Here is a 12,688-nt window from a genome sequence, read left to right on the forward strand (position 1 = left end):
ATCAGATAAATACAAAAATAAATAACAATAAAATTGACGGACTTTGACGGTAGTACCATCTTGATACAAAAAAAAAAAAAAAGTTGAAGAACGGTACAAATGAGAATTTTAGTTGGTGGACCAAAATGATACTAGAGCAATAGTTGAGGGACCGGAGGTATTTTGGTTTTGAACGATAGAGCTTCTCAAAAAGTCGCATATACCCTTCAAAACTCAGTCACGTGGCCATCGCGTGATTAGAAGTAACGGAATCTGTAACGGATTGACCATCTTGGTACAAAATAAAAAGTTTAAGAACGTTTGAATTAAAAATTTTAGTTGGTGGACCAAAATGATAATGGGACAATAGTTTGGGGACCATTTAGGTCATTAACCCTTATTTTTATTGAGAACGAGGTGACCTAGAAATTAAGACTACCATTAGTGGACCTCACTTCAATTGGTCACTCCCTCCACATTTTCATCCAATTTAAGAGAAAAATGAAGCCCACCTAATTTCTTTAATGGAGGAGAAGCACCATATGATAAACACATGGCAATCACGCAATAATATGTTTATTTTATAGCCGGCACACAGAAAGTTGATTTATTTTCCTAAATAAGTGATTGGTCAGACAGAAAGTTTATTTAAACAGCTATGCAAAGCCCACCAACCCTTTTTCGTGTTTAGATAGAGTTTATTCTTGGTTGAGGCTGATCAATCATTTCATTTTGCCCAAAATTTTAGGCTTTAATTTCACCCCAGACGAAGAAGAAGACAGCTTGTTGTTGACAATAGAAATAGACCACAATCAGTGGAACCGCAGCTAAACCAGCAAAAATTTAAGATTACCATCACCATATACATATCAAAAACAAAAAATTACCTGACACACAAAAAATTGATGAGAATACAACAAAATGAGGTTTTAAAACGTCAACGACCTCTTCCCCTCCCCCCTCCTCTACTCCTCCCCCGCCCCCTTCCTCTTCCTCTTCCCCTCCCTTCATGTCCCATTCCACGACCACCGTTGTCATCTCTTTGGAAGTTAAACATGCTCATTTTTATATTCTCTGCATTCACATCACGAGGAGGACCCTTTTGTACCTGAAGTTGCAGCATAAAGACATCAAATACTTGCAATACAACAACAATGACAATAATAATGCTCATAAGATGCAGAGGCACTGACATGATAATCTTCCAAATCAAATTGATTTTGGAGCTGCCTTGCAAGTTCCTCGTCATGACTGCCCTGTGCAAAGGGATTTCTTATTGAAGGCTTTGCTCCAGCTTTCCTCTTTTCCCATTCATCCAAAGTGAACACCACGGGCTCTTCCTCTTGCCTCCCCTTTCCTCTATATTGTCTACCTCTTGAATGCCTGTCATCCTGGTTTTGATGACTCATTTTCTGGAGGAGTTTTTGTGCAGCCGCTTGGTTTTGAACAGGGACAGCTTCAATTACTGTAGAAGCCACGGATACATCAGTATCACATTACAAAGTAAACAGAAATGTAGAACATTTACAATAAAATAAATACACTAGTTAACTGAATGCAGTTGTGTGAATTTTGTAATTAGTCCATTTTACATATCCGTTGATCTGGACATAATTTAAAGAGGAGCATAAATTCTCCATTTTTAAGATTCAAGTGTTACTCTGACACCTTCCACCTGTAAGCACATATGCCCCACTAGTAACAATCATTAATAATCATTCAACAAACCTGCCACACCCCCTCCCCCCATTCTTTCCTCCCTAAGTGACATAATATCAAACTTAAATTATATGAGTTACAGATGCAGCAAAGATAATAATAAAATATAATAAAAAGTTGCAAGCTGGACTTAAAAATGAAGATCCACCTTCTTTTGGCCTCGCTGCAGAGCTACTGGGTTTATCTTGAGTTTGTTCATCAAGGGAATCTGTCGTAAGCTTGTTATCTGTGTCATTCTTTTTATCAGAGTTATCCATGTCGTTTGATTTCAAATGAAGGTCCTGCTGCCTTCCAATTGGCCTAACCTCAACGTTTCTGGCAATAGGTCCACTGCTCTTGGAGTTCACATCAGAGTAATCTGCCAATGAATGCATCTCGCTCATGAGTTATGCATGCATTAGCAATCTAAACATTATGGTGAAAGACATAAACTATTAAAACCTTATGTAATTAAGAGCTCAAGAATACTGACAAGAAGACTTGTCCTGCTGAGGAAACCGACTTTTGGGTACCCCAACTTGCAACTTCTCAAACGGAGGGGGGCCATTACCGTCACTTTCCTGTGAAACCCTTAAAGATGAGCGGGAAAAACCTGAATATTTTTTATTCATCTGCCATTCTTCATAAAGTGACTGAACAACGCCTCCTAACAAAGTCACAACTTTAGGATTCAAACATACTATTCCATTACGTATAGTAGCTCTACCTTCCAAACGGACCTGCCAATCAAAAGCAGGACAAACAAAAGATGTTCAGTTAACAAGAGATGTGACCTTCATATATGCACCAGTTGTCCATGACTTGAGAAATAGGGAATAGAGAGACACTGAAAACTTGTTCCAAAATTTGTATCAAGGTTCACATGACCAGTAACATACAATAAACACAGCCTGAAGCGTGTAGGGAATAGGGAAATCCCAAGCATAGTGTGACAGATTCTTCAAACTGGCATCATATCTCATGAAAAAGTACTTATGTTCCGCACAAAATGGTAATCAACAGACTAACTGTCAAACTTAGAAATTTCATCCATTGGAATGCTGAGCTAAAAGTAACATATGGGATAACGAATTGTTGAGCTCAAGTGAAATAATTTAAGTATGTTTGTCTTACACTTGGATTTATCAAGCCCAATATATAATAAATTATTAGTTTTCCAATGGGCTTCACAATTGTGCAGCTCAATTTCTATTAGTTTGCTATTAAACTGAAGACAAATTCCAAAATATGTTCAGTCAATGACAGCTCTAAGTTATTTACATAGATATAAAACGCAAGCTGAGCACTGATCTAGCATGAAGCAACAGGGAAGTACCTTTGTACCAGGAACGACGTCGTCAGGAATTGATGGGATATGAGAGTACTCTACAGCTGCTACCTCGCTGTGGCCGTCTGTCAGCCCAAGCTTTAAAAGACGCCGACTACTTGAATTTCTCGCAAAATCCTCCACACTGCTTCTGGTAATGTCTCTAACCCAAGCTATCTGATAAAAACACAAACGAATACCGCATTTTTCTTTGTCTTTATGTTTTTTCTCGGCAACCAAACAGGGAACAATAAAAATTCACGAGAGAGTTAAGAGGTGTGATTGCCTGGAGGACTTGAGGGCCGAGAAGATGAGATGATTTGCGGAGCGTATTCGGGTCGGGCAAGGACTTGGCGGAGATGGATTTGAGGTCCATGTTGGTGAGCTCCGATTCCACTGAATTCACCACCGTACGCGTGTCGTCGGCCAAAGCGGAGTGGATCATGATCATCGCCTTCACTTGTTCCAGCTCGCCGAAGCACCATCCCCTGCTCTTTAGGGTTTCGATTGTAGCGTCTGAAGCACCGGAGCTCTCCTCCATTTTTAGCGCCTGTTTGCGTGGCGTTTGATTTTGGGGCTTTTCTTAGCTTTTGCAATTGCAACAGAGAACGAACAATGTAGGATGTGGTCCCATGTAGGCCATGAAATGTCGTCGTCTTGGGTTTTTTTTTTTTTTTTTTTTTGTGTGCCTCTTTAGTGAGAATAAGGGGCCAACGGGCCGAGGAACAAAAAAGGCCTACATCACCCAACAGCAAGGGACAAGGCCAGGTCCATGTTGTTAGAGGTGTATGGGAGCTTCTATAGTGAGAGGAAAGTTATAAGGGGTTTTTTTGAGGGGTATGTTAGAGCCATTGGATTTCATCCAATGGTGAGTTTTTAAAAGAGGGTGCATGTAGAACCGGGTTGAATCTGACCCGTTGGAAACCCAACTTCAGTTGAAGATATTTCCCTCTCTGAAAAATTCAAGAACACAATCCTCTGTTTTTGAATGTAACGCAAACCCAGAATTAGAAAGATCCAAAGCTCCCAAACCCTATAGTCGCTCCATTGTCATCAGCTCCTTGGGAGGCCTGCGATCTATGGCATCCTCGGTATGACGATTAATGGCTCTTATCTAGCTATTGCCCTGTTTTGATTCTATGGCTGAAGTGAAAAACCCTTCTCTTTTTCGTTCAGCACACGAGATTCCAAATGAAAGCAAAGTAGCATATCTGGTTCTGTAGCTAGACGCCGCAGCAGCATTTGTTCCTCGATTGTGGTAGAGATGGAGTCTCCACTACCAAAGAGTCTTCTCTAATGTCCACCACATTCTCTTAAGCTGATTGACTTCGGAGCTCCCGCTTGAGTTTGAGAGGTAAGTTTACTGTTGCTGGATTGATTTTATTGGGTTTGGTTTGTTTTTTGTGAGGGTGAGAAATTCGTCATTTGTGGCATCAATAATGCGTCATTTCTGCGGTCAATAATGTGTTATTCTGCCGTCAATAATGCGTCAGTTTTCTGTCAATAATGCGTCATTTCCTTATGAATATTCAATATATTTAGTTGATTGTTTTTGGTGGGGGTGGGAAATTATAAAATGTAGGTAAAAGATCCTAAACTTAGGCTTAATGGCATTAGGAGTAAGCATTTGGAGAGGATATTGGGAGAAGTTCTGTAATTGCTGGTTTGAATTACATTTGTGTTCTTAGTTGAACATGTTGGTTCTAATGTTATTTTTTTCCAGATTATTGCACAAGAGATGACGTAACTATTATTAAATTTTGTGTAATAATGGCTCTTACAAACAAGCTAGGCTATGCGTCTTTTTTGTGTCAATTTGGGCGATGTTTATTGTAAGTGGAATGCATTGATATGTTGTAATGCAGTAATGATTGATTAATGAATTAATATTTGCTATGCAGTGATTTAGAAGTAGTTCAAAAATATATGTGGGTAAAATGTCTGGGGGCTCAGAGAGTGATGACTGTGTAACAGCTAATGGGATGGTTTACATTCCTGAAGTAAGAAATGAGGAAACACCAGCGGTTGGGATGAAGTTCGACTCGCTTGACCTCGCTTATAATTTCTATAACAGATATGCATTCTTGGCTGGCTTTGGTATTCGACTTCATTCCAGCTTTCGGGGGACATATAAGAAAGAGATTCTGAGGAAAGAATTTGTTTGTTGCAAACAAGGTGCATACAGGAAAGATGAAACTCGGGAGAGAAAAAGACAGCGGGGAATAAGTAGATGCAATTGCAAAGCTAAGATTGTGGTTGTGAAGACAAATGGGAGCAAGAAGTATGCCATCTCTCTTTTTGCAGAGGGACACAATCATAAGATGACAGACTCAGAAAGAGTGCATTTATTGAGATCACACCGTCGTATTTCGGATTCTACAAAAGTACTTACAAAATAGTTGGGTTCGGTTAATATCCCCATTCATCAGAAGGTAAGTATTTTCGAGGTGCAATCCGGAGGAATGGATAAAATCGATTTTATCAAAAAGGATATTTACAATCTTGAATGTAGTGTGAATGGGAAGCTGAGGAACCACGATGTTGAACTAGTGACCGAGTATTTTATGGCTGAACAGAAAAAAAATGAGGCTTTTTATTTCAAGATTGAGGGAGATGGCGAAGACAGGTTTAGTCGATGTTTTTGGGCAGATGCAACTTCTAGACGGGCATACCGGTTGTATGGAGATGTTGTTGTATTCGATACCACATTCAACACGAATCGATACGACTTGACATTTGCACCAATATTGGGAGTTAATAACCATGGTCAGACAATTGTCTTAGCATGCACATTTTTGAGCAAGGAAACGACTGAGTCGTTTATTTGGATGTTTGAGGAGTTTAAGAAAGCCATGCAAGGTGGCGAACCTAAAACGATCATTACAGATCAAGATGCGGCCATCACCAGAGCGATTTCAATAGCCTTCCCGACTACATTTCATCGGCTTTGCATATGGCACATCACATCAAAGTTCCATGTTAAGTTACCACATTCTGCTTATAAGGAGTATTGGCGTGAATTTCAGAAAGCCATATGGGATACTGACAATAAGGATGAGTTTGATGCAAAGTGGAATATTGTGGTTACAAAGGCTGGTTTGACTGACCATCAATGGCTAAGTTCAATGTTTGATTTAAGGGAATCTTGGGTTCCAGCCTACGCACAAGACTTTTTTGCCGCTGGAATGTCAAGCAGCCAAAGAGCGGAAGGTTCTCATGCTTTCTTTAAGCAATACATATCAAGGAGAAATTCGTTGATGGATTTCATAATACGATTTGAGAGGGCACTTTCCCATCAACGTCAAAAAGAGTTAGCTGCTGATCACGTAGATGCATTTGAAGTGGCTCAATGTATTCTACCAATGCCAATGAACAAACAAATGGCTACCTTGTACACAAGGGCAATGTTTCAAAAGTTTGAGAAAGAACTAATACAAAGTACAACATGTTTCCTAGAGCTCAAAACAGAGGATGCTTCAAAAGTTGTCTTTAATGTGAGCGAAAGGAAAAATTGGCAAACAAGAGTGGCAGAAGTTGTATATGTCAAAGATTCTGACCACGCATCGTGTAGCTGCAAAAAATTTGAATTTGTTGGGATTATTTGCAAGCACATCCTAGCATTGTTCAGAAGGGACCAGATTGAATATATGCCCGATAAATATATTTTGAAAAGGTGGAAGAAAACTACGAAAGCTGGATTGGTGTCAGATGCAAATGGCAACGAAATTAAAGACTCTGCAGATCCTGGTCTTTTAATAAAGCGGAGTACAATGTCCCGACTTGCTTCAGATGTGGTTGAGGATGCATTAATGTGTAAAGAAGGATGTGAGCTAGTGTCAGAGACTCTAAAAGGTTTGCGGGTGAAGTTGAAGTTGTTGAAGGATGGACCAAGTAATAACGAAGTTGGAGGGTCTAGCTCTCAAACACAATATATGAAAGACCCTAAGAGAGTAAGGTGCAAAGGAAGGTGGAAACAAGTAACGGGAGTAAAGGAAAAGCTAATGAAGCGAGGGATTCGACACTGTCGGGAGTGTGGAGACATTGGTCATGATAGAAGACAATGCCCAAGAAATTTGAACACATCGTAAGATGTTAAAACTATTTATAATAACACCTAAAATTTGAATAGTTAAATTTTTTATGTGCTTGTGTTTGGTGTTTATGCAGGACATCACCGTCAAACAATGAGGAATCAACTCCAATAGATCTCAGTGACCCATTATTCGACGAATTTTACAGGATGCACGGACCTACCGAATGATTTATGTTTGTATTATACAAAGGCCGGTTGTTATGAAGGCTAATGATCAAGTTAAGTTTTCTATATGCAGTTTTATTTTATTTGTTTGTTCATGTCCACTGCTAATTGAAATGGAAATTTGGTTGGTTTACTTCTTGCATGAAATTTGGACACATGTTAATTTTACATGTCTTCTCCCTATTTGGAAATTTTCATAGACATTTGATAAAGTATCAAATTTTGAGTTTTGTGAAGAAGCAATGACTTTTACCATGTACAATGGGTAGTTTATGCTGAATTATGAACGAGTGACACAGATTCATTGATTATATCACAGGGTAATGTAGCATTTCCAGCAGGGAGCTGTTGTTTCCATCAGCAGTAATGATTTCCAGCACGAATCATTTCTAGCAACACTAATCATTTACAGCAGCAACCAATTTTTCCTAATGTTATGTTCTAGTGCTTGACTGGTTATTAAGATCTGACCTTGACTATGAAGCAATATTGGTGCACGATTTTGTAAACATTCGTACCTGAAGGATACTTGAAATTTGCACTATGTTGGAACACAATGATTAGAAATCAGCGTGTAAAATACAAACTACAATACAACATCTTCTATGCATGATAAGTACATTGCAGCTAATCACATTTCGAATGCTTGGAGAATATTAAAGTGTACACCAACATTTCAACTACTCGTAATTTCGCACACACAAGAAAATTACATTGCAAAGCATTTTATGTGCTCCCTCTTAGCAATATCACGATCACCCCAACCAACTGAACAATGGTAGCCATATTCACTCGGTCGTATGGGTCAGCTTTTTCCGAGCAGCTTGCACGTGCTTATGGTCACTCGTGTCCCCACTCATATAGACGAAATAAATATTCAGCAATATTTGTAATATTTTGTTATATAAATAACCCATAAATCATTCACCAAAGAATGTATAGCACATTGGCATGTAAAGTGAATAAGGAGAGTGTTACTTATGACTGACGTGTCAATTTTTTCAAAAAAGTACGCCATCTGTTTAATGTGAAGGGACATGATAATGCGACTTTACTGATTCCCAACGCGTGGTGATATTGACAACTTATTGAATAATATTTCAGTTTTTGCAAAATACAATTTTAGACACAAGGAATTGCAATACATAGTCCCAATAATTATATATGAAGCAAATGAAAGTAATACTTGTGTTATTATAAATTAGATAATGAACATTAAGGAAATATACTTCTAATTTGTCCCAGTTATATGTTGTTGTTTGTACTGTTTCATGTGACACTTTTTCTATCTTTCTTTATATTATATGTTTAGGGAATCCCTCAAAGCAACATATACTGTGAAAAATAAAATATTGTGTGAAGTTCTAATCACTCATATAGACTAGGACAAATATTCAGTACTATTTCAAAATTGCTTGACTGGTGTCAGGCCATCGAACGATGTGATTTGACATGATAGAGATATTTACTACGAACCCAAGACGGAGCCATATTGACAACTTATTGAATAGCGTTGACGTGTTCAAAGATCTAGATGCACGCACCCATGATGGCTTCAGAGCATTGTCCAATTATTATATATGTGGATTATTATAACAAAACAGATACGTTTACAGCCTTTTATATGAAAGGAAACTAATTATTGTATTATTAAAACTTAGATAATTAATATTAGGGAAATATACTTGTGATGTTGGTTGTTGCAAAATATATAGCTAGGGTTAAGAGGAAAGTGAGTTATCTAAAGGCATTCAAATTTTTTCTTTATGAAATTGATGATTTCTAGCTTCCCCTAGTTGTATAACGTCATAAGGAGGCCGGAGTAATTTTCGGGGCATTTTTCCAATTTTCCTACAATTTATTTAACTTTTTTCAAGATTTTTGCACTAAAAAAAAGCCAAAATAATCGCAAGATGACACCTGGCGCGATCTGAGCGCATCACCTTTCACCACTTGCACAAGTGTACGTCAATACACATGGCCACATCCTTGGTTTTTACCCTAAATTCTTATTTTATTGTTTTTTCTTATGAAATTCATAACTAAATACACAAAAATGATAAAAATATTCCGAAAATTGATACGAACTCATTGACACTTCATCTTCCTTACTGAATTCCCCGTTTCATGGTTATTCATTTTAAAAGACAATTTCGAGCATTCACGGGAGATGCTTGTTGATGTAGGTTTATCTAGGTTAAAGTTAACAACATATATAGCTAGGGTTAAGAGGAAAGTGAGTTATCTAAAGGCATTCAAATTTTTTCTTTATGAAATTGATGATTTCTAGCTTCCCCCAGTTGTATAACGTCACAAGGAGGCCGGAGTAATTTTCGGGGCATTTTTCCAATTTTCCTACAATTTATTTAACTTTTTTCAAGATTTTTGCACTAAAAAAAGCCAAAATAATCGGAAGTTGACACCTGGCGCGATTTGAGCGCATCACCTTTCACCACTTGCACAAGTGTACGTCAATACACATGGCCACATCCTTGGTTTTTACCCTAAATTCTTATTTTATTGTTTTTTCTTATGAAATTCATAACTAAATACACAAAAATGATAAAAATATTCCGAAAATTGATACGAACTCATTGACACTTCATCTTCCTTACTGAATTCCCCGTTTCATGGTTATTCATTTTAAAAGACAATTTCGAGCATTCACGGGAGATGCTTGTTGATGTAGGTTATCTAGGTTAAAGTTAACAACATATATAGCTAGGGTTAAGAGGAAAGTGAGTTATCTAAAGGCATTCAAATTTTTTCTTTATGAAATTGATGATTTCTAGCTTCCCCCAGTTGTATAACGTCACAAGGAGGCCGGAGTAATTTTCGGGGCATTTTTCCAATTTTTCTACAATTTATTTAACTTTTTTCAAGATTTTTGCACTAAAAAAAGCCAAAATAATCGGAAGTTGACACCTGGCGCGATCTGAGCGCATCACCTTTCACCACTTGCACAAGTGTACGTCAATACACATGGCCACATCCTTGGTTTTTACCCTAAATTCTTATTTTATTGTTTTTTCTTATGAAATTCATAACTAAATACACAAAAATGATAAAAATGTTCCGAAAATTGATACGAACTCATTGACACTTCATCTTCCTTACTGAATTCCCTGTTTCATGGTTACGCTATATTAGTATTTTATTATTATTTACCCTACATTATTATTATATTACTTTTTAGCCTCTACATTTGTTAATTATATTTACTCGAAATTATTATTTTTATTGTTATTTTGAGTGAGAATAGACCATTTCTGGTGTTAATCAGTTTCTCTCTTCTTCAATTTGTTAATTTTTTTTTTTCCTTTATTAGGGTGAAGGGATGTTTTGAAAAATAAAAAGAACAAATTACATTCCAAGTATTGTATAACATCAGAAAAAAGTCCATGAATAACCCATTATTTGTATAGCTTAATTTACTGCATCCAAACATTTCATTCATTCATACAAAATTGACGAATTACTGACGACTGACATAATGGTCCCATAAGATAGTTTTACATTGCAAAGCATATTATTTGGTCCCTGTTAGCAATACCACGATGACCCCAACCAACTGAACAGCCGTAGCCGCAATTAGTCAGTCGTATTGGTCGGCTTCTTCCGAGCAGCTTTGACGTGCTTATGCTCACTCATGTCACCACCATCGTCTAGTATCTCTCTCACAGCATCAGGGGATACATAGTCCCAATTATAACTTGTATGAGTAGTTGCCGCAAATGCTCGGAAATTTTCGAATCCTTCGTTGAATGCCATCTCCAGTTCACTATGGTGCTCTTCGCATCGCATATGGTTCATCAAACAACCTTTAATTTCATCATTCATTACTGTATCCAACTCCTCTGCTTTCAACTTCCTTGTATGACTCAACTTCAAGTACTTGTTCTTTTGGGAGAACGCTTTGTTAACTCTAATGTTAAGATCAGCCAGAATGGCCTCGTCTTCAACACATTTCTCGTGCCACGAATTGATCAGTCTGGAATTATAATCTAGCTTGCTACTGACTGCATGTATTGCCTCTAATGGATCATCGGAGTCCCCCTCACTCCCAAATGATGTTGAAAATGGAAGGGGTCGGCGAGTACAACGTGGAAATGGAGCCTGCAACTCCAATTTTTCATATTCGACTGTGTTGTTGGCGCCTGAAGAGGATGACATGCTTGAATAATCCTATTTGTTTTTAGAGGATGAGGATTGCATATGCAATTTCGTTTGAGGAAGGGGACATAGCTTTATAGACCAACATACTAAAGCTTGCGTGTAGTCAACATATGTACTTTACTTCAATTTTTAAAAAGAGGTGTCAGGTTTTGCTTTTCAAGCATGTCAACCTCATTACACCACTGTCAGTCGTTGAAAGAAACTCAATGGCAGTGACATCTAGTTAGTGAACCCAACCACAGTGGTTAGGATTAAACTTAGATTGTATCAGACAAAAAATTAATTTATACATTGTCAACCAAATATTTTTTGGCGGGAACCTTTTTATTGGTATTACTATCACATCCTTCATAGAAACTCTCCCTCCACGAAAAACTGACTCCTCCACCGAATCTCTCTCCATCGACTGAAACTCTCTCCCTCCATAGAATGGATTTACTAACCAAGTTTGATGTCAGCATAATAAACACCCCTCCAAACAAAGACCGCCTTCGACACGCAAGTGAGTCACCAGACAAGCAGTGTCACATTCCTAGACAGAATGACCATTTTGTTGGAAGTTTTGAGTCTGAAAGGGTTCTTGGATTCTGGAAGGAGAGGCATCTTCAACTTGATGATGAAATCCAAAGGGCAAGGGCACGTTTGGAATTTGTTGAAGGCCAAATTGAAGATGACAAAAGGCAGGCCAATCTGGATAGGGCGAAGTTGCAGCGCATGAAGCGTAGACACAAACGACTTCGGAGTGTAGCTGTTCAAAAATACAAGAACTCATCTAATGCAGTGGAGTCAAAGAAGCGTGTGATGCAAGCTGGATTCGACTACTTCCGGTCCTATGCAAAACTCGTCGTACCCGGGTTTGATTGGTCATCTATTACCTTTTCCGACGTTAACAAATATACTCACCAAGGGAAGTAACCATTTTGGTTATCGTGTTTGAGCAGAGGCAAATCAGTGGAATTGGAATTTTCGTTCAACTCTGCTTCAAACCTATTTTGATGCTTACTATTATGGAAGATTTCAACCTTCATATTTTGATGTCTTTAATGATGAGAACACGTGATGCAACGTGGCCATCTACTTCAGTCATATGTTGCTGCCATGTCCATTTTTGTGTGATCACGTATCAGATTTGGACATGGTTGCATCATATGCAATGTTGCCTTTATTTATTATATGTTAGGGCAAGGTTTATGGAAAAGCATTTGTGAGTGCGTTATGTTATTGTTTTTTTGTACTAGTTCATCTCCTAC

At 38.0% G+C, this 12,688-nt stretch overlaps 2 protein-coding genes and 1 long non-coding RNA gene across 3 annotated transcripts; 2 read left to right on the forward strand and 1 right to left on the reverse strand.

The window, feature by feature from the left end:
- Positions 1–748: 748 nt before the first annotated feature.
- LOC110771289 (tudor domain protein (DUF1767)) lies at positions 749–3,604 on the reverse strand. The gene is made up of 6 exons (XM_021975563.2): positions 3,291–3,604; positions 3,014–3,181; positions 2,171–2,417; positions 1,847–2,056; positions 1,173–1,444; positions 749–1,087 (listed from the first exon to the last, which is right to left on the reverse strand). The coding sequence occupies exons 1-6, from the start codon at positions 3,543–3,545 to the stop codon at positions 917–919; spliced, it is 1,323 nt and encodes a 440-aa protein (XP_021831255.2). The 5' UTR covers positions 3,546–3,604; the 3' UTR covers positions 749–916.
- A 278-nt stretch (positions 3,605–3,882) lies between these two features.
- Positions 3,883–5,387, forward strand: LOC148293412 (uncharacterized). The gene is made up of 3 exons (XR_015825872.1): positions 3,883–4,095; positions 4,181–4,358; positions 4,906–5,387. It is a non-coding gene; the product is annotated as an uncharacterized LOC148293412 (long non-coding RNA).
- Positions 5,388–5,466: 79 nt separating this feature from the next.
- On the forward strand, positions 5,467–7,301 carry LOC148293413 (protein FAR1-RELATED SEQUENCE 5-like). Its single transcript, XM_088244764.1, has 2 exons — positions 5,467–7,088; positions 7,172–7,301. Exons 1-2 carry the CDS (start codon positions 5,467–5,469, stop codon positions 7,263–7,265), a joined length of 1,716 nt encoding a protein of 571 aa, XP_088100890.1. The 3' UTR covers positions 7,266–7,301.
- The last annotated feature ends 5,387 nt before the right edge of the window (positions 7,302–12,688 follow it).

Source organism: Prunus avium, chromosome 7 (genome assembly GCF_965620075.1).
Source record: "Prunus avium chromosome 7, drPruAviu1.hap1.1, whole genome shotgun sequence".
Lineage (NCBI taxonomy): Eukaryota > Viridiplantae > Streptophyta > Magnoliopsida > Rosales > Rosaceae > Prunus > Prunus avium.